At 34.6% G+C, this 20,351-nt stretch overlaps 1 protein-coding gene across 1 annotated transcript; it reads left to right on the top strand.

Moving 5' to 3' along the window:
• Positions 1 to 14: 14 nt before the first annotated feature.
• LOC117927989 lies at positions 15 to 12,393 on the top strand. The gene is made up of 2 exons (XM_034847734.1): positions 15 to 1,187; positions 12,128 to 12,393. Exon 1 carries the CDS (start codon positions 41 to 43, stop codon positions 1,175 to 1,177), a length of 1,137 nt encoding a protein of 378 aa, XP_034703625.1. The 5' UTR covers positions 15 to 40; the 3' UTR covers positions 1,178 to 1,187; positions 12,128 to 12,393.
• Positions 12,394 to 20,351: the final 7,958 nt, after the last annotated feature.

The following is a 20,351-nucleotide window of genomic DNA, read 5'->3' on the forward strand; positions in this document are numbered from 1 at the left end:
CTTGTAAAATCATTCTTTTTTTGAATCGATCTCTGTTGAAATGGTTAAGCTTCCTTTCAAGAGTTTACTTTGTTTGATGCAAAAACGTTTCCTCACAACATCTCCAACCCTGTATATATCTTCGTTGTCTTCTTCATCTTCAGCATTATTATCACCATCGTATACAGCCCAATTTCTTGTGAAATCTTGTGGGCTTCCCTTGGACTCTGCCATTTCCATCTCTCAGAAGCTCAACCTTGATGAAAACAAACCGCAAAAACATGAGTCTGTGCTCGAATTACTCAAATCTCTTGGATTCTCCAATACCCATATTGCAAAACTTGTGTCAAGGTATCCCCTAATCCTCCAATCCCAAGTAGATAAGCTCAAGCTTAAAATAGAGTATCTCCATGACAATGGCTTAGTGGGTCCGGTCCTTCATGAGCTTATTGTGTCTAATCCGAATATTTTGAGGCGAAGCTTGGATAAACATATAAAACCGTCACTCGATTTTCTCAAGGAGTTCCTTGAAACCAATGAGAAAATTGTAACAGCTATAAAGCGCGGATCATGGTTGTTAAGCTTCGATCTGAAGGGAATTTTGAAGCCAAACACTTTTCTTTTGATAAAAGAAGGGGTCCCTCGTAAAAGAATATCGCAATTGATTACATTACAACCGAGGGCTATAATGCAAAATGTTGATAGGATGTTGTATGCCACAGAAAGGGCCAGAAGCTTGGATATCAAACCAACCGATTCTACATACGTAACTGCTATTCCAGTGATTCTCTCGATGACCGAATCAACTTGGAAAAGGAAAGTGGAACTGTATAAGAAGTTTGGTTTGACCGAAGTTGAGATTTTCAAAGCTATCAAGCGTCAACCATATTTTATGGCTTGTTCAGAGGAGAAAATCAAGAGTTTAATGAATTTTTATACCTACACAATGAAGTTGGAGCCATCTGCAATAGCTACTTATCCTAGGCTTCTTTTGTATTCAATTGATGCAAGGATACAACCAAGGTTTAATGTTTTGAACATCTTGGCTTCAAAGAAGCTGCTTAAGACACACAAAAAGATTGCATGGTTGCTCACACAAAGCGAGGCTAAGTTCTTGACCAATTATGTCAACAAGTACTTGGACCAAGTTCCAGATTTAATGGAGCTATATCGTGGGGTCAAGACAATTGATCTCTGATGAAATTGAAGTAAGTTGTGTTTTATGGCACAGCATTTTAAAAGTATAAGACACACATGCTCAAGACACACAAACACACAAACACACACACACAAATATATATATATATATATATATATGCTTTTAATTTGATTTTAATCATTGGCCTTGTCATCTTCTGACAGACATGCTCAAGACAATGCTTTTAATTTGATTTTAATCATTGTCCTTGTTATCTTCTGATTGTTTTGGAGAGTGGTTTCATGAAGTCATTTGTGGTTGGTGGTTAATCGTTATCACATTAGTGCTAGACCATTGTATTGGTTTCCATGGTGTTTTCATCGATGTTTCAATTTGACATAGTGCAAGTAAATTTCGAAATTAGTCATTGCTAGAATGATGGACAAACCAATAGCTAAACAGGAATGCATGGCCAGCTTTCAAGCACCTGTGCATTCAAAAATTTCCTAATAAATATTTTTCCTGTTATGATTATTACTGAAGTTTTGTTTTGCATTATTGATGTGCTATTTGTTTGACTCTTTTATTGCATAAAACCAGTTAACAATATCCTCCATAAAACCAATTAAAGATATCCTTAGAAATAGAACAAACTATTTGATATGGTAAGTACAGCTCATGAGCCAAATGGGTTTGCAGTTTGTTTGTACTATAATGAAGTCTTTGTAGTTTTTATATTTATTATTTACTTCAATAACCAATATGCAGAAGCGGAATTCAATTATCTGATTAAATTTTGTTTTGCTTTGATGATATGGCCTTACTGCTGTAAGGTGCATTAAGCATTCCTGTGTAATCAAAACTTTGTCCTATTTTCTTCCATCTTGAGCTTCAACGATTGTCCTAGTGCAAACTGTTTGCTTGTACTGGCATTCTAAGTTTTATTTTCGATGTTGTTGGTAACTTTATTGAGCTAAGGACCAGGCCTCTGGAAGAAGTGAGGTGGATTAGGTATGGTTTTAATGTGGATGGATAGATGCTCAATCGAGGGTTTTGGTACTCCAAAAGAGCTTATCAGTTAATGCTTTTGTTTAAATAATATTGTGAAGGTTTACAAGAAGGACAAGAAAGAGTTGTCATGTTAGGGTATCATCTTTGGTGGATCTTATTTTAGGGAATCGAAGAAGATGATGCCATTATTTGATTTGTACTCTTACTGAGGTACTTGTTGTTATTCGATGTTGTTATTACCAGTCATCTTTCACTGCTCAACAATCACAATGCCATTGGTTGCTAGTTGCCATGTGCCTAGTCATATGTTTGGCTGGAGTCTTCTCCAGCTAATGATGCCCTGATCCCAAAGTGGTAGGAGTATTTTCTAGGTAAGTGCTTCTATCCATATGGAGAATTTTCTGTTACCTAGTAGAACAATTTTACTTTGAAGCACTGCATATATGGATTCAACCTCTCTGGTTTCCATTCCAGGCTTTAAATGTGTGAGAGCAAGGTCAATTGATTAGTCCTCATAGACTTTTAGAATCTTTGACAGTTTCACCCTTCCTATTCCTATCAAAAATTTCAAATTAGGCTCAGGGTATAGTTTCAACTTTTCTTTTCTTCAGTGCTACTACTAGTGGTGCTCCTTGTACTTGGAACTCTTGGGTACTACTGAAGGTGGGCTTTTTGCTTGGGAGGCTACTTGGGAAAAGGTTTTGACCTTGGATCATTTAAAGAGGAGAAGGTGGTCTTTGGCAAAGAAATGTTTCCTTTGTCATTTAGAGGAAGAATCCATTGACCATATCCATATTCACTATGTAATGACAAGGGTTTAATGGCATTTACTATTTTCCTTATTTGGCGTGTCTTAGGTGCTTCCCTCTTTGGTCATAGAGATACTTTTGGGATGACATGGCTTGTTTATGAGTAAAAAATGGAAAAAGGCCCCACATGTTGCTCCCATATGCTTGTTTTGGACAATTTGGAAGAAAAGAAACAGTAGATCGTTTGAAAATGAGGAGCATTCTGATCAAGAGTTGAAACACCTTTTTTTCTATTATCTATTGGTTTGGTCTAAGTTGTATATAGTTTTTGGTCCCCTTTCTCTAGTAGATTTTGTTGCCCCTCTTTTCTTGTGGAGCTGTTTTTAGGCATTTGTTGTATAATTCCTATGTATTTTGTGGCACTTTGTTGGTGTTTCTTGTTTAGAATATTCTCTTGCTTTACTCATAAAAAATAAAATCAAAATGTCATTTTCCTATTAAATAAGGATCATCTAAAATATAAAATTCTTCTTGTTCTATTTAAAGGTTATAATGCATTTTGACTAAAAGGATTTGAAGTTGTTTCATTGTGTGGACCCCGCATTTCGTGCTCATGCGTTTCCCACTCGATGGCGAGCTCGATTTTTGCTTAATTTGAAAAAATTGATTTTATTTATTGTTTGAAAAATGACTTGGAGTCGCCACTTATTTTTGTTTTATTTTTAAGAGGGTAAACAAAATAAGAAAGAAAAACCCTAAATGTGACTCCTTATTTTGGAAAAGGTGGTCTGCGAAAAACCGGATCGGGTTCGGGGGTCAGGTTACTTATCGAGAAGGTACGATAAAAACCGTAGCACCCCTCTAAGTCCCTAAAGTCGGGTCTCTACTAATAAAGTGAAGCAATCATGGCAATTGATGAATAAACCAACAAATACTCTAAATGATCATGCACGTATGGGAATAAAAAAAATGCATAGACACTGATTAAAGTAAAAGTGAGTACGTACCTGGGCATCAAACGATCAATGTACTATCACAAAAATGGGGTCAGTGTACAATAAAGAGCATAAACATAGCTCACATGTCACTAAATCAAGTACAAAAGTCATCACATGTCACAATTCATTCAAATTGATTTTTATTTTAAAGAAGATTCTTTGATGTAGGGCCCCCACCAAAGCCCGTTTATTTTAGCATGAATTAATTTCGTAAATTCCATTAATTGGAATTACAAAATATAATCCTTACTTATTTTAAAACATTTTAAAAACCAAAGAAAGTTCGAAAATGGCTTGCCGGAAAGAAAAATGGCGGCCAAATTTTATTAAAAACGGGATTTTGGTATCTAAAACTCTAAAGATGAGAGATTTGATGATTTGAAATCGTTTTAGAAAAAAATAAAAATAAAATAATAATAATAATAATAATAATAATAATAATAATAACATAAGCTAGAAAATCATTTGAAAACGGAGTTAGGAAATTATTTTTGAAAACAAAGTTGAAAGAATTTTGGGGGTGGCACGTGGCTCAGAAAGGTGGCCATGCAGTGCGCATTTCCTCATGTTGCTCCACTTTGCATCTTTGAAGCAATCAATGCACTCCTCTGTATTGTTCCCTTCACAATGAACCGCTTGATCATTACCCTTTTTGTTTGTCCAAGACGGTGAATCCGCATAACAGCTTTTCCAAAATAAGGAGTCACATTTAAGGTTTTTCTTTCTTATTTTGTTTACCCTCTTAAAAATAAAACAAAAATAAGTGGCGACTCCAAGTCATTTTTCAAACAATAAATAAAATCAATTTTTTCAAATTAAGCAAAAATCGAGCTCGCCATCGAGTGGGAAACGCATGAGCACGAAATGCGGGGTCCACAAAATGGAGACTCTGCTGGGGAGGATATGCACCAGTATGACAACTCATGAGGATCGACAACTAGGTCGAAAAATAATGAAGCCTGCGGAAGGTCCAATGCTCTCAGAGAAGGAGGGTATGCCCCAGTATGCAAATCTCGAGGTCGACAACTAGATCAAAAGTGAATGAAACCTGCGAAAGGTCCAATGCTCTCAGAGAGGGGGTATGCCCCACTATGTAATGAGGAACAGACAAAGATGCAAAATGCCTCAAAACTACTGTACTCTGAGATATGCCCATCCATCATGTAATGAAAATGTCCAACCTCAAATAGGTAATGCCAAATGGGACCATGCATCGTGACACCATGCTGACAAAACAAGACTAACTGATGAATAAGAACAATGATGACCAGTGCTCGAAACTCAAGGAGCTAGCAAATCAACACTCAACATGATAACTATCAAAATGAAAACATCGTCACTTATAAATCAACGATCTGTCAGGCCCTGCCATCATGGAAATGTTGAACCTAAAATCCAAAATATATATGAAAGCACAACCAAGGTGATCGAGGACTGATCTACATCTCCTCCTAATCGAGAAAGGGGTGAGGTCATGTGTTACGATGGGATGTGTAGGATAAAAGAAGGTGATGATCAGGCTCTGGTATGATAGAAGGCATGAAAGTATCCATGGTGAAATGTCTGAGTATGAAATGAAAGGTAGGGAGATATCCGAGATCATCCAAGTATGCCGAGAAGACTAAACCCGAGGTGTCGATAACTCCATGACCCATCGTAAGCAGCAATCACAAACAAGGAGTCAACCCCTCGATGTCAAAACATCCAACAAGGTGGCTATGCCCCAGTATGCAATGAGGACAACATGAAATAATCCAATAATCTCCATATCACTCGTTGGATGCTCCAACGTCAAGAATCAACCTGACCTCCCTCCAAAAGATGGATATGCCCCAGTGTAAGGAATCCAATAGGGTGGCTATGCTCCAATGAAAAATGCTCTCCATCCCGGCTATGCCCCAGTGTAAAGTAGTGTATCCGAGTCAACAAATCAATCAACCTCTACTCCTGGTGCCAAAACGGAAACATCTCAACGTAATCCATAGGAATCAGAATCCCCGGGCTCCATGAATGTGAATGTGGTGGCTATGCCCCAGTATAAACCACCTGAAGTAACTATGCTCCAATGAACAATCAAAGTCCATCACCAATGAGAGGGCTACGCCTCAAATAAATCATCATCTCAAAAATCAACCATCAATGAGTAGGGTGTGTCCCAATGCAGAATATCGAGTAGAGTGACTGTATCTCCAATAAAAATGCTCTCTGAAAGGGCTATGCCCCAGTGTAGGGTCATCCCACAACTGCTAATCCATCATAATCCACGAGAAGAAACAAACTAACTATGCCTCAATGTAAAGCACCATCCCGAAAGAAAACGTCATCGATGAGGGGGGTATGCCCCAGTGTAGATAAGTCACCTCTGAAAATCCATCACTGATAAGAAGGGTATGTCCTAGTGTAAATCATCATCTCAACTCCACATCCACCATGCTCTGAGAAATAATCACCGACCAAGCTCGAGTATTGCCCATGTGTGAGCTGTCAAACACAATGTGAAGTAATGGCCTCAGGGTGGTCTTCAGACACGGGACGTAACGTAGGCTAAGGTAATAGGGTGAAAGAAATGAAAGGAAACTAGGCTCAAAGATCCCAATGATATAATCCCCATACCCCTCATGCATGAGATGCAATGCGTAGAAAACGTCATGAGTCCCGGACCTAGGGGTCCGCACACGAAAAGTGATGATAAATGAATGAACATATCGAATAAGCAGGAATAAAGTGTAGATGTTGAACTCAAGTCAAACATCAAGTAGGATGAGAAAAGAAAGAAATCGGATGAGGTATGGTGAAAATGGAGTGATAAAGCAAAGATAAAAGAAGACGAAGAGACAGAAAAGTGAGTGATGGTCAACTCGCATCAAAGCATGGAAAATGGTCACATCTGAAATAGATGGAATGATGGATAGAGCAATGATCCAGAGATACAAAAGAAAAGGTCGCTCGCCTCTCTCACAAAAATCGAACGGATGACTCATACTCTCACCCAAAATATACATCAAGATGAATCCCAGAAAGGAGCTCTCATACGAACTCTCTCTAACACATAAACTCAATGAAGCAACCTGGCACGTCCATACACATGCCCAACGAAGAATGATAAAATGAACAATGCGCTATCTTTTTTTTTTTCTTTTTTTTTTCTTTTTTTTTTCTTTTTTTTTTTTTTTTTTTTTGCGCATACCCTGATCAATAGTGAATGATATCCCATGAAAATACATGCCCAAATGATCAAACCCTCTCCACATATACTGATGTAACATGAATCCTCACTAACAAGACAACCTCTCAAAAATAAGATCTCTGGACCACTGCCCATAAGGTGAATGGGGGAAAGAACGTGACAATCCTCCATGCAATGACGTGTGAGAAACCACCACTCAAGGTGAAATACGGATGATGTCGAGTAAGCAATGATGAAAGAAAAGACAGAGAACGAATATCACAAGTGGTGATATGTGATATCGGAAAATAGTGATGAAATGATGTCCAAGCGGAAAATATCACAATGAAGAGTGAAGAATGAGGCCTGAATATGTATGTCAGGTCTGGAACTCATGACGTATCCAATCATAGCATGCAAGCACTACAGGGTCCCCAACCCGATGTAATAGGTAGATGAGGTGATGAAAGAAAAGGTTACATGCTCGTGTGAGGCTCAAAGGGCTTGCAATGGGTAACTCTATATGTGAGGGTGATAAAGTAAATGGGCTCAATGAAATGATGGCCACCCATCCTTCGACCAAAGCCTCGAACATCGTGCTTTCGAGATCTCACATGGTCAATACCAAAGACTGGCACCCGTCTAACAAAGTCATAACAACTCCTCTGAAATCATGTGAAAGCTCCCACTGATGCTCTGTGATAACCGTCAATGTCCTCTGACAATCAACTCACTCTATCATCATAAGTCACTCATCATCGTCTCATAAAATCACCATCTCTAATCGTCCCGACTCTCTGAAGTCATGTGCAATGACTCAAATCTAGATGCTCCATGATAACCCCTCTATCTCAGCGATATCATCACACAGTCAAGCCAGTCTCTCATCATGATCCACCTATCATCGTGTGAAGCTCACCTCGGGTCTAACCATCTCGGACTCTACCTAGTCAGATAAAGAAAATGATGGAAAGGGAAGGCAATGATACTGTAATATACGAAGGCGAATAAGAATGGTAAAGGCGTACAGCAGTACCAAAGGGTGGAGTTATGTCAGGCTCAAAATGGGTAAGTCATCAAGTCCATAGAGTCAAGGTGTGGATATGGGTATGGTACCGCTCTAATCAGAAGGTGAAATGGGTCACAGTCTCAAACTCCCTAGGTCGATCTCCTGATCCTAGGTCAATAGGCTCAATATCCTCCATGATAGGTCAGGCCAAAGTGATCGTGATGTAAGTGAAAGATGCATCATATCGAAAGCACAACACGCATCAACACAAGATATGTAAAACTCACTCACGAGAAAAATGTCACAATACTCAGATAAAATATCATATCACTAAATGAACCAACAAGTACATCATGTGTGAAATGATAAAGGACTACAAACAACTGGACTCTCAACATGAAACTAAAAACAACAACCCTAAACCGAAAACAAAACTCAACAAAACAAAAACAACTCTGACGAACTGAAAACTGGACTCAACAAAACGGAAACAACTCTGATGACGACCATAATCAGGATGAAAAGGTGCTCTGAAGTGAACTGCTGCCAAGCGATGTACCCATGCCGACTGACCCAAGTCCTCAACCTGGAAGATCCCAGAACACCATATGCCATCTGTACCCTCAATATCCAAATCAATCTACTGATGACCAGGAGGAGGAGGAACTGCATGTGTAGAATGTGTAGGCAGGGGATTGGTGGTCACACTTGGCCTAGCCAAGTCAACCACCCCTGAATCGATCAAGTCCTGTATCGCATGATGGAGTGCCGAACAACGCTCAGTATCGTGTCCCTGAATCTGATGATACAAGCAGTGCTCATGTGAACGGAAATGAGGAGGAATAGGATGGGGCAAAGGCCTCGGCGCCAAAGGAACAATCACCCCAGCGTCTCTGAGCTTCTCAAAAGCTCTAGTCAATGTCATGCCCAAAGGAGTGAACTGTCTCGCAGCCCTCTGTGCATGTGGTCTAGGTGGTGGGTGAGTAACGGCTCTCGGATGTGGTGGTCGCGGCTGCGTGCTAGTCTGAGCAATGTAAGGCTCCTGAGCATAATCCAGCTGATACTGATACTGTGGAAGAGAGAAAGGAGCTCTGACTGTAGGTGGCCTATAAAGTGAGTGATGCGTAGGCCTCCGATGCTGATAACTAATAGCGCCAACCTCTCCAGATCTGCCAAGCGGCCCAATCAGCTTCTTCCCCTTACTGTCAGGGGAAGGAGGAGTATCTGTCCATAATCCTCGAGCAATGGCCTCCTCAACACTGAAAGCTGCCTGAACCAAACTCCGGAGATCCTGAAACGGGATGCCCACAAGACGTCTCGCGAATCTCGGCTGTAGGTTCCGAAGAACCATGTCAATCTGATCCTGCTCCTTAGGCCGATCTATCATACCAGCCACCTTTGCCCTTCAACGAGTGACAAAGGAAGAAATAGACTCATCTGGCCTCTGTCTAGTGGCCTCCAACTCTCGCCTGGATACATCAATATCGGCACTGAAAGCGAACTGGGTCAGGAACTCATGAGCCACGTCCTCCCAGGTGCATATCCTCTCCGGCCGAGTCTGCTGATATCTTCATCTTAGTATCCTTTGGCTTTGGGCCACTTGATCAGATCATTGTTCTTTTCAATTTGAGTCGGGGCTGCACCTATATCGATCGGCCATCTCCCTGTCATGACAGTTCAGTTTCTGGGCTGTTCTCGCAACTGAATCAATACCTTCATCTGGGTCTCTCTTGTGCACTAGGACATTATTGGATCTGCAGAAATTTTCAATGGGATTCTATATGGCCAGGGTTCAATGCAATACTTCATGTTTCCGCTCTAATGGAGCACTGATTTAAAGGTTTGCTTATGAAACGGGTGTACATGCTAACTCCAAGTGGTTCTTGGTGGTGGCAGTTACGAAGGTGTGATGAGGGGAAGCTGCGGCGGCGCGTGGGGAACGCATGAGCACGAAATGCGGGGTCCACAATTGTCTAAATTCTAAAGCTAAATTTATGATGCCTTTCTTACTCATGTTATGTTTGGTTAACAAGATAAGATGTGGATATCCTAGGATATCATTTCTAGTGAGATATGATATTCTATTATATTATACCCATCAAATATATATATATATATATATATATATATATATATTTATATTATATTCAGTGGATGTTATGCTTATATTTGGTTCGTAAAAAAATAAAAATATAATGGATACCCTAGTGTTTAATGTTAGATGTTTATTTAAAATAAAAATTATATTACATTCAAATATTTGCTTTTTAAAAAAATATGAAATATATCTCATGTTTATTATTATTTGGAAATTGTTCTATAATTTTGAATTAAGTAATTTTTTATTTATTTGTTACCAATATCCATGATTAAAATATTTAAAATTTATAAAATAAAAAAAGTGTTATATTATATCATTCAATATATAAAAATAATTTGTATATATTAAATATTATTTAATATAAATTAAATAGTACATATACTATTAATACTATTTCATAATATTTTTATGCATATTTTTTTAGTTCTCTTTTTTTACTACAAAGTTATTTTCATTAATTTATTTTTTGTTTTGCAAAATAAATATTATAAAAAAAATGAAAAAATTTACTGAGAAGAATAATTTTATGACACATGAGATATATGTCTTATTATCTTATCTTACAATTAACATATCTTATATAAAGAGGACATAAAAAAGAGTTAGATCAAGGTGTTCTACCACTTATCTTATCCTATGTTTTTTTTAGCATGAGATATGATAAGTGATAAGATAGCCCACTCGATTTCATCACCAACCAAACATGGCCTTGGGAATTTTATCGAAGGTCAATTCTTTCAAACATAAAGGTGCGGTCTAAAACCGAAATAAGACTAAAGGGGTGTTTGTTTTTTTACTTAATTCTAAATAAAACCTTAATACTTAATAGTGTTAAATATTAGGTTGTTTGTTTTTGTAGTATTTTATTTTTATTAAGTATTAAAAAGTAAAAAAAAATCAATATGTTATTTTTTCTATTTAGAAAAAGCTACATATTTTAGCTTTTTCTATTCAGTAAAAAGTTTATAGTAAGTCATAAATAAATAGAAAAACAAACAACCTAAATTCTAAAACTAAATTGCTTTCAGTAAAAAGTCAAAAAAACAAACACCACCTAAATGTGACCAATGATACAGGTGCGGTTTGAAACTAAAATAAGACATGATGTGGTCTTGAGATACCAAACCCAAGTTATTTGGAGAGCCCTGCTTTTTGTGGTGCTTTAGATTATCTGGAAAGATGAAACCACGAGATTGTTTGGCATGCCTAAGCTTGGTGTTTATTTGTTTGTTCAAAGTTTCTAAATGCAGAGGTAACTTGATGCAAATCTCTGGTTTTATCGAATCGGGGGTTTATCTAGGAAATTCTGTTTTAATGGAAACCTCAGCAACTGCTTTCTCCTTTAAATCTTGAGTTTTTCTGGTTGTCTATATCCACCTTCTGATGGATTGTGGTGTCTGAAGAGCCCTATGGGCTGTTATCCTTCCAGGCTTTTTTTCTTCCCCAGGTTTGGAATACAGGATGATATTTTATTCCCTGTTTTTTTCGGCCTAAATTAATCCGTGTGGATTATTAAATTTGGAAGGCCGGAATTCCTGATGAAGTGATCTTGGTTAGTTGCTTATTAGAAGTTAAATACCAACACAAATAATCAAGAATCAGAATATACTACTACCAAATACACTCTTTCCCCGGATTATTGTGTGATTGATGTTTAAATGGAAGTCATATACTGATTCTGGCTGATTCATGCCCCCCTGACTCCTGAGTCTTCTTTATGGATGATCTACTCTGAAGTGAAATTTTTCTTTCCATGGCTAAGCTAATTGGATTTGCTCGTTGTTGAGTACACCAACTTATGTTAAAGTATAGGCCATCTCTGCAGGGTTCAATTTCAAATATATTTTGGTGGTTTCTTGATTTGTAGACATGAAACATTCATAGCCCGATAATTTCTTTGGTTACTCTATGCATTCCAAATGTGTCAATCTAGATATCCAGAGATCTGATATTGTTGCAATATTACCCTTTTTCAGCCGTTTACTGTTCTGGTTATGTGCTACCCGCAACAGCAGCAGTTAAAAAGTGATGGGGGGAACAGATTTGTAACCTGATTGGCCCATGCACCATTCAAAATGATGGAGGAAATGGGCATCTGTTGGAGCACCTCTTCCTCTGTACACTCTGCTGAAAATTAAACTACATTTTTTTGATACAGTGAAATTCTTGCAGAGGTGTTTGAATGTAGTTTAAAATGTTATACAAGGAATAATGAAATCAAATTTTAGGTCTTTTTAAGGTAGTTATGTTTTTTTCCCTCGTTGAAAGTGTGTTTGCCCGTGATTTTAAGAAACATTCATAGTCTTTCTAATATTTTAAAGATAAAATATTTAAAATATTAAAAAAGTTAAAAGCATTTTCTACGATCACTGTCAAACACACTATAGGATTGATCGAGTAATTTAATTAGTTTGTGTAAATTGTTTTGTTTTACTCATCCAAAGTTTTGGAGCATTACAACCTCAATTGGATGCATTTTTTGTTTTTTATTTTTAGAAGTAAAAATTTCTATATAAAATGTATTAACTATTATATAAAAAGTATGGATTAACCTTATCTTTGGAAAAAATTTATGCTTGAGGTAGCAAAAACTTTTAATACCTTGATTTTTTTAATCATTTTTTAAAAACCATTATATTTTCATTGTAAGTCTTATAAAGTATTTGTATTTTATATAGAAATTATTTTTAAAAACAAAAAAATTGAAAGTGCATTCATGTCTGTGCTAAAGTATCACATTATTCATTCTTTGGTAGATAATATTTGGATTTCTTTTGTTTTTATCATAAATTTGGCATTATGCCAAATTATTTTGTGATGCCCTCATACCTATATTTCAACCCTTGTGAAGAGGAGTATGATACACATAGTTTGTGTTTAGAATGTCGGAATAAAGAATGGGAACGAGAAATCAATTCCATCTCCTATTTATTTAGATGTTTGAATTACATCTAAAAATAATAATAAAAACAAAAAAAAATCATTATTATGATAATCAAATTCTATTTGACTCCTTTGTTGAACATGGTATCATGATTTCACTTTATTCACGTCCTATGTCTATTCTTATTCCAATTTATTAAACACGTCTTTAATTTGTCTTTCTATTATTATTCTTATTTTATCAAACACATCCTTAATTTGTCTCTATGTGGAGATGTAGCCTAGTGATAGTGTCACTCAGTACCAAGTTTGAATATTTTTTGTATTTAAATAATATAAGATAGAGGAGAAGGCTCAATTTTTTGCTTTATAGTGGGCGAGATAGATACCAATAGAGGCACATTAAATGCATACAAAATAATACCTATGTCCTTTGCATCAAATCAAGTGAGATGTAGTTAGTAAACAAAAGAAGATGAATAGCGTGGATTTGTTATATGTTGTCTACATGCATGTATTATCGACTCATTTCATTATGCCTAATTCTTTAGTGGTCAAACTTATGTAAATCTTATTGTTGGAGGCAAAGTGGTACTACAATGGATATATACCAACCCTATGAGGATATATTAGCAATGTGTGGATTTCAAATCAAGTCTTGTAATACTAGCCCACATAGTGCATGAGTGAAAAAGGAATGAAAACTAGATCCAATGTATCAGTATTGGTGTCTATAGGCTATGAACAAGCCTTAGGATGAATAAATATTAAGTTACTAAAAACTGGTGGAAAGAAATTTCTATGAATCAGTGTTTGTTTACATAATTCAAGGAGCCTTGTTATCCATATTGGTTTCTTAACTTTGAGCTATACATAGCGGGTTGACACAAATAGATCATGTGCCCTGCTAGATATTCATGAGAGATCTAAAGAACCTACCTAAGTTCTCATAAAAAGCGACCCCGCCTCCACTCTCATATAGGGTAAATCCATCAAACATGTCCTACAACTAAACACATTATCCATAAGAAATATGGTATTCACTAAGAGTGAATACTCATTCTCAATCATTATAGAATGTGTTTTATCTACACGTTAGGGATGGACTCCTACATATATAATATATGGCTTATAAAGCATCTCACAATCAGCAAGTGATTTTTAATTACTTGGGGTGCAAATAAGATCAATTCAATTGGTTTTTGAGTAAAAAAAAAAAAATGAACCAAATCAACATTGTCAATTTATATGTGATAAAAATCAATCCTATCAGATTTTGAAGTGAAAAACCAAACCAAGCCTTTTTAAGGTTGATTTAGTTTTTTTTTTTTTTTTTTTTTTTTTTTGTGGATTAGTTTTGACCCAACTTAATGGCCTTTTTTAGTCATCAACCCAAGTATGGATTTGTGTTGTTTTGAGCTTAAAACCCATTTGTTAAAGTTTATATTATGGTTTGATTTTATTTCAAGCTATAGTTAGTAAAGCCCAAAGCTCTAGGTTTATATTATGGGTGTTTTTTCTAACTATAGCACATTGCAAAGGCTAAACACCATGTTAGTATTCTTTTCCAAAGCCCAAAAATCCATGACCCAAAAAACCTAATTACAAATAATTTTTTTTAAAAAATAAGAACGTTAAACACTAAATGAAGAGACCTAGGGGGATAAAGCTATCGCAAGAAGAGAAGGAGGAAGAATCAAGAGTGAAAAAAGGAAAAAAAAAAATCAAACAAATAGAAAAACAAAAGCAAAATCATTGGAAACAAAAGCAAAAAACAAAGAGAATGTTTCCAAAAACCAATGGTGTGCTCAAGTATAGTCACCAACTCCTTTTTCTTCTCTTACTTTTTCCTTTCTCTTCTACAAAACCTCAATCTCTTCACTTGAAACCCTAACTCTTCCCCACTAAGTCTCTTTGACATTGTTGCCTTCTTCATCGATTAGGCTTCGACTTCCTAAGTCATTGACAAAGTTGAGGCCCTACAAGGATGAGAAGGTTATATTTTCCCCAAAACAATGTCATTTTACATTGGCTTGGTTTAATTCAGTTTCAATTAGGCTTTTTCTTCCAAATCCAACAACCAAACTGATTTAGTCGGTTTGCCTATCCCAATAATCGAACTAACCTTTACTACATATGAAAACCAAACCATATATTTTGGTTTTGTACTAGTTTAGGTCAGTTTGGTTAGTTCTTCAGTTCTCACTTACAACCATAGTTATTATCCATATGAACCTACTTCATAGAGTCTCCATTCTAATAGGTTAGGTTACCATTACTCTTGACTTTCGTATTAGGCATAAGTCTCATCCCTTCTATGTTTCTTCCTCCAATTTTTTATTTAGTGGTTTGATAAGAGGATTGACCAAATTTAACTTTGACCTCATACATTCCAAAGAAAGAAACCCTCTCTCAAACAATTGTCACATAATATTGTGCCTTAAGCTTACTTTTAACCTTAGTTATTGTAGCTTGGCTATCGTAAATGATAAACATAGACAGTGTTGGTTTCATCCATAGCAAAATATCTACTAAGAGGTTTCTAAGCCACTTAACCTCAGAATTTGCCTTTTCTAAGGCAATAAACTCAATCTCCATAGTAGAACAAGTAATACAAGTTTACTTGGCAGACTTCTAAGAAACTACATCTCCTCTAAAGGTGAAAACATATCCATTAGTGGATTTTATCTCATCTAAATCAGATATCCAATTAGTATCACTAAATCCTTAAAGGACATTTAGACATCCACTATTGCACAAACCATAGTCAGTGGTGTCTCTCAAGTAAGCGCTTTATGAATAGCAATCTAGTGGTTATGATTAGGACTTAGGATGTACTGACTCAATCTTCCTACTGCATAGGCAATTTCAGGTCTACTATATTTCATTAAGTACATCAGGCTTTTAATTATCTAAGCCTACTCAATTTAGGTAACAATATACCCTCTATTTTTCTTCAACTATGAGATAGGATCATATGGAGTTGATAATGGTTTATAGTTAAAGTGTTAAAACTTCCTTAAGATCTTCTCAACATAGTATTCTTGAGAAAGTTTAAGCTCATTAGGTATTTTAATTAATTTGATTCTTAGAATCACCTCTATTTTTCTTAGGTCTTTCATGTCAAACTTAGAACACAGAACTTTCTTGGTCTCACAAATAACATTAAGGCTAGATCCAAAGATCATTATGTCATCAACATATAGGCAGATGTAAACACGTGTTATCCTCAAATTTGTTGTAAATATATTTATCAATGTCATTAATGGGAAATCCATTAGTTACTAACATATTATTAGATTCACCATATCATTGTTTGGGTGTTTGTTTTAACCCATATAGTGATTTAACTAGCCTTACATACTTTTTTTGCTTTTCTAATGGAACCACACAACCCTTAGGCTAGTCTATATTAATTTCATCTTTTAATTCCCCATTCAATAACGCAATCTTAACATCTAATTGATGTATCACCAAGTTACAAATGGAAGTTAGAGCAGTCAACACTGTAATTGAGGTTATTTTAGTCATAGAGCAAAAGTGTCTTGAGTAATTTACACCCTTCCTTTACTTAAATCCTTTAGCAGCTAAATGTGTCTTATACTTCTCTAGGACCAATATGCTTTTGACTTCCTTTTAAAGATCCATTTATAGCCTATAGTCTTTGCACCAAGTGGTAAGTCCATTATCTCCTATGTATGGTTACACATTATCGATTTGATTTTGTTGTTAATGACCTCCTTCAAGAATGGTGCATTTAGAGAAATTATCGCTTCTTGTAGGATCAAAGGTCCCCGTCTATTAGGAAGGTGTAGAAATCATCTCCAAGGTTTGTTTATTTTCCTATCTTTTTTACTTATTCTTAGTTCAATTTCAAAAGATTCAATTAGACTCATCTTTAATTGTTCTTTGAATTTGTTCTTCACCACTTGGTTTCAAAGGAAAGATGTTTTCAAAGAAATTAGCATTTTTTGTTTCCATTATAGTGTTCACTTCTACGAGGTTGTTTTATGATTAATAACCATAAATCTATACTTCATTGTTCTCAACATACTCCATGAACATTGCATCAAAAGTTTTAAGACCTAATTAATTTTCGTTTCTTAGGTTTAGGAAAACGTACTTTAGCCAAACACCTCCACACTTTCAAGTATGCTATGTTAGGTGCATAACCTTTCCATAACTCATAGGGTTTTTTTACCAATTTTCTTCTAAGGTATCTTGTTTTGAATATAAAAAGTAAAGAAGATAGCTTCCCTTGACAAGTTCAAAGGGCTTTTGAACATACCAACATTGTATTCATCATGTCTTTAAGGACCCTATTTTTCCTCTCTACTACTTCATTAGATTCAAGGGAACAAAGAGAAATAGTTTCATGAATAATCCTCTAATCTTCACAAAAGAAGTTATAGGGGTTGGACTCATACTCCCCTTCCCTATTAGTTCTAACCATTTTTTTTTTCGTACTTAGTTGATTTTTCTATTTTATCTTTGTATTTAATGAAAGCATCTCTTGTTTCATCTTTTTTTATGAGTGTTGAATCAACTCTAGGTTCACTTATATGTATAAGGGTATTTTGGTAATTATGCAAGGTTGTATAGCGGTTAGTGAATGGTATCTTTAGATTGAGATAATTGATTAATTGGACAATCATGTTAAGTTAATTAATCAATTAGGACCCTTTTAAGCTAGATTAAGTGACTTAAGCCCCTAATGAGCTCAAGTCACTTAAATCTAATAGGGAACCCTATCAATACCCTTTAGGGGTTAGGGTTTCCAATTAGTCATCTTCCACCATCTAGAGAGTAGAGAGAGCTTTAAAGGGTGTTTTTTTATATAGCTTTTTACTTAAAGTAATTTGGTTTGAGACTTTAAGTTGTTTGTTTCTCTACTTTTTCATGACTTATTACAAATTTTTTGTTAAATAGAAAAAACCAAAATATTTGACTTTTTTTAAATGGAAAAAGTAACATGTTGATTTTTCTTTACTTTTTAATATTTAGTAGAAATAAAATATTATCAAAACAAACAACTTAATATTTAATACTATTAAACACTAGTTAATTTTAAGTTCTATTTAGAATTAAGTAAAAAAAAAACACAAACACCACCTTAGCCTCCACCCTCTCGAATACCCCACTGTTTAAGTGTCAAGGATCAAAGTTGAGTCATTGAGCAAAAGATCATGGGTTTATGAGACATATTATGACTTCAATTTGCTTATTCTCTGAACGGATTTGATTTTGGAACATCCAAATCAAAGGTAAAATTTTGTAAGGCATTTAATCTAGATCTTTTAATGTTAAAAATTGTATTTTTGCTTCCGTTGCATAAGATCTAAATGCCCTAGGGAGTTTTCATGCACCTAACATAAGCTTGAGATAGGGAACGAAGATATCCAAGATTCCCTCCAATCATGTTTTACATCTACTTTTCTTTAAATGTTATTGTCCATTATGACCATGCTATGATGGCTATTGTACATCAAAATTATTATATGATATATTCTAAAACCATCTTTACCTTAGATTGACCATTAAAACCTGCACATTATGACCATTCATCGAAAAAAATTTCCCTTCATTTAGTCCTTTTTTTTTTTCAAATGATGAGCTTGTAAGTCCAATTAAGCTTGAGTCAAAGCTAGAGTCAATTTTTATGAGTAAGCAACCGATCAACATATTTGGTTATCCTTAGTTGTGTTGGTCATGTTAATTTTTTTTCTTTTTAGACATTTTGCTACTTTTAGGATGTACTAAACCATAAGGCCTAAACTATTGTTACCCATTTATACTTACTTTTCCCTTAAGTTGTATTTAGTTTTTCTCTACCAACATATGTATCAATTTTTTTAATACTTAGTATACTCTTGTTCCATTTGTTAAGCTAGTAACTCTACTATGAAATTCAATTTGTAGTATACTCACCATCTTCTAGTAAACCCTTAAGGCAAGACAACTACATTTGGTACCCAAACTTAGGTTATGGGTTCTCTAGACTTTGAACATCCTCGTCTAGAATCACATATGCTACTATGGAGTGTCACTTATTAGGAAAATAGAATAGGATGTTAACTATGCTCATGATCTAGTTGATCAATTCAACATTATTTAGTTAGTGTTAAGACTTGTATTTACATCAATCTTAGAGCCTTTAACTTTGACAAAAAAAGTGTTATTAGAGTTAGTAGGGGAACTTCCATATTTTGAAACCAAGCAGAATCAAAATTATCATCCTTTGATTTAAGAAAACTTTGTAGAACTCTGTGTTTTAATGTCATGTGAGTGAGATGAGACGATGTAGAATCAATAAATAAACAAAAAGCATAATACTTAGAAATATTTAGTGACAAACCCACTCAAGAAATTCTTCAATGTTTGAGGGAAAAGTTGATACTTAACAAATGAATTAAAACCTTAATAACTAGTGAAAATATCATTAACAAATGCTCTAATTATTGAAAAATCAATTTTAAAAATCCCTTAAATAATAGTAATGCCTAAATAAAACATAATAATTCTTATAAGGAAAATGAACATATCTTTATATTTCAAAAATTAATTCTAATTTTTTAATTTGAGGTAATAAAAATATAATATTATTTAAAAAATTTTCAAATAATTTTTAGAAAATATCATATTCCCAAAAGTTTCTATATCTTATAAGTAAAGGACTACTACTTTTATATTTGAAAATCTAAAAAGGGGATAACAAGGTGCAAAAATAATTGCTTATAATTTAGGGTTATTTGATTAAAAGGTCATTTAAAACTCAATTTTAAAAATTTAACCCTTCATCTTTTTTTTTTTTTTTGTCTCATTTTGACAAAAATACCCTTATTTTTTATTGTAAAAATAACCATTTTTCTTAAAACATATATATAAATACTTGAAATAATAAAATGTATTTATGTTAAAAATGGATTACTCTTCAAATAAAATATGAGAAGAATTAAATTCACAAATATGAGAATTATTTTATCAATTTTAATCAATTAATTTTTTAATTTAGTTGATAAAAAAGATTACCCGAGGTACCCCATTAAAAAAAATGCAACCTAAGGTTAGCTTAAATAAGCATTAAAAGGGTAGACTAGTAAATTCAATAACATTAATGAAGAATTTTTTGGAAAAATTTTAAAAATATTTATTAAAATATATCATTTTTGAAAGATAATTTCAATTTACATATGAAGTTATGTATTCAAATGATAATTTCAAATTTTAATTAAATTTTCGTAAATTTGAAAATAATTTGAAAAGTGATATATTTTAAAAAGTAAATTTTAAAATTATTTTTTGCAAAATCCCCTCACT

Source organism: Vitis riparia, chromosome 13 (genome assembly GCF_004353265.1).
Source record: "Vitis riparia cultivar Riparia Gloire de Montpellier isolate 1030 chromosome 13, EGFV_Vit.rip_1.0, whole genome shotgun sequence".
Taxonomy (NCBI): domain Eukaryota; kingdom Viridiplantae; phylum Streptophyta; class Magnoliopsida; order Vitales; family Vitaceae; genus Vitis; species Vitis riparia.

Excerpts from the sequence above, each read along its gene's own strand:
- LOC117927989 (XM_034847734.1), top strand. The coding sequence starts at position 41 with ATGGTTAAGCTTCCTTTCAAGAGTTTACTTTGTTTGATGCAAAAACGT.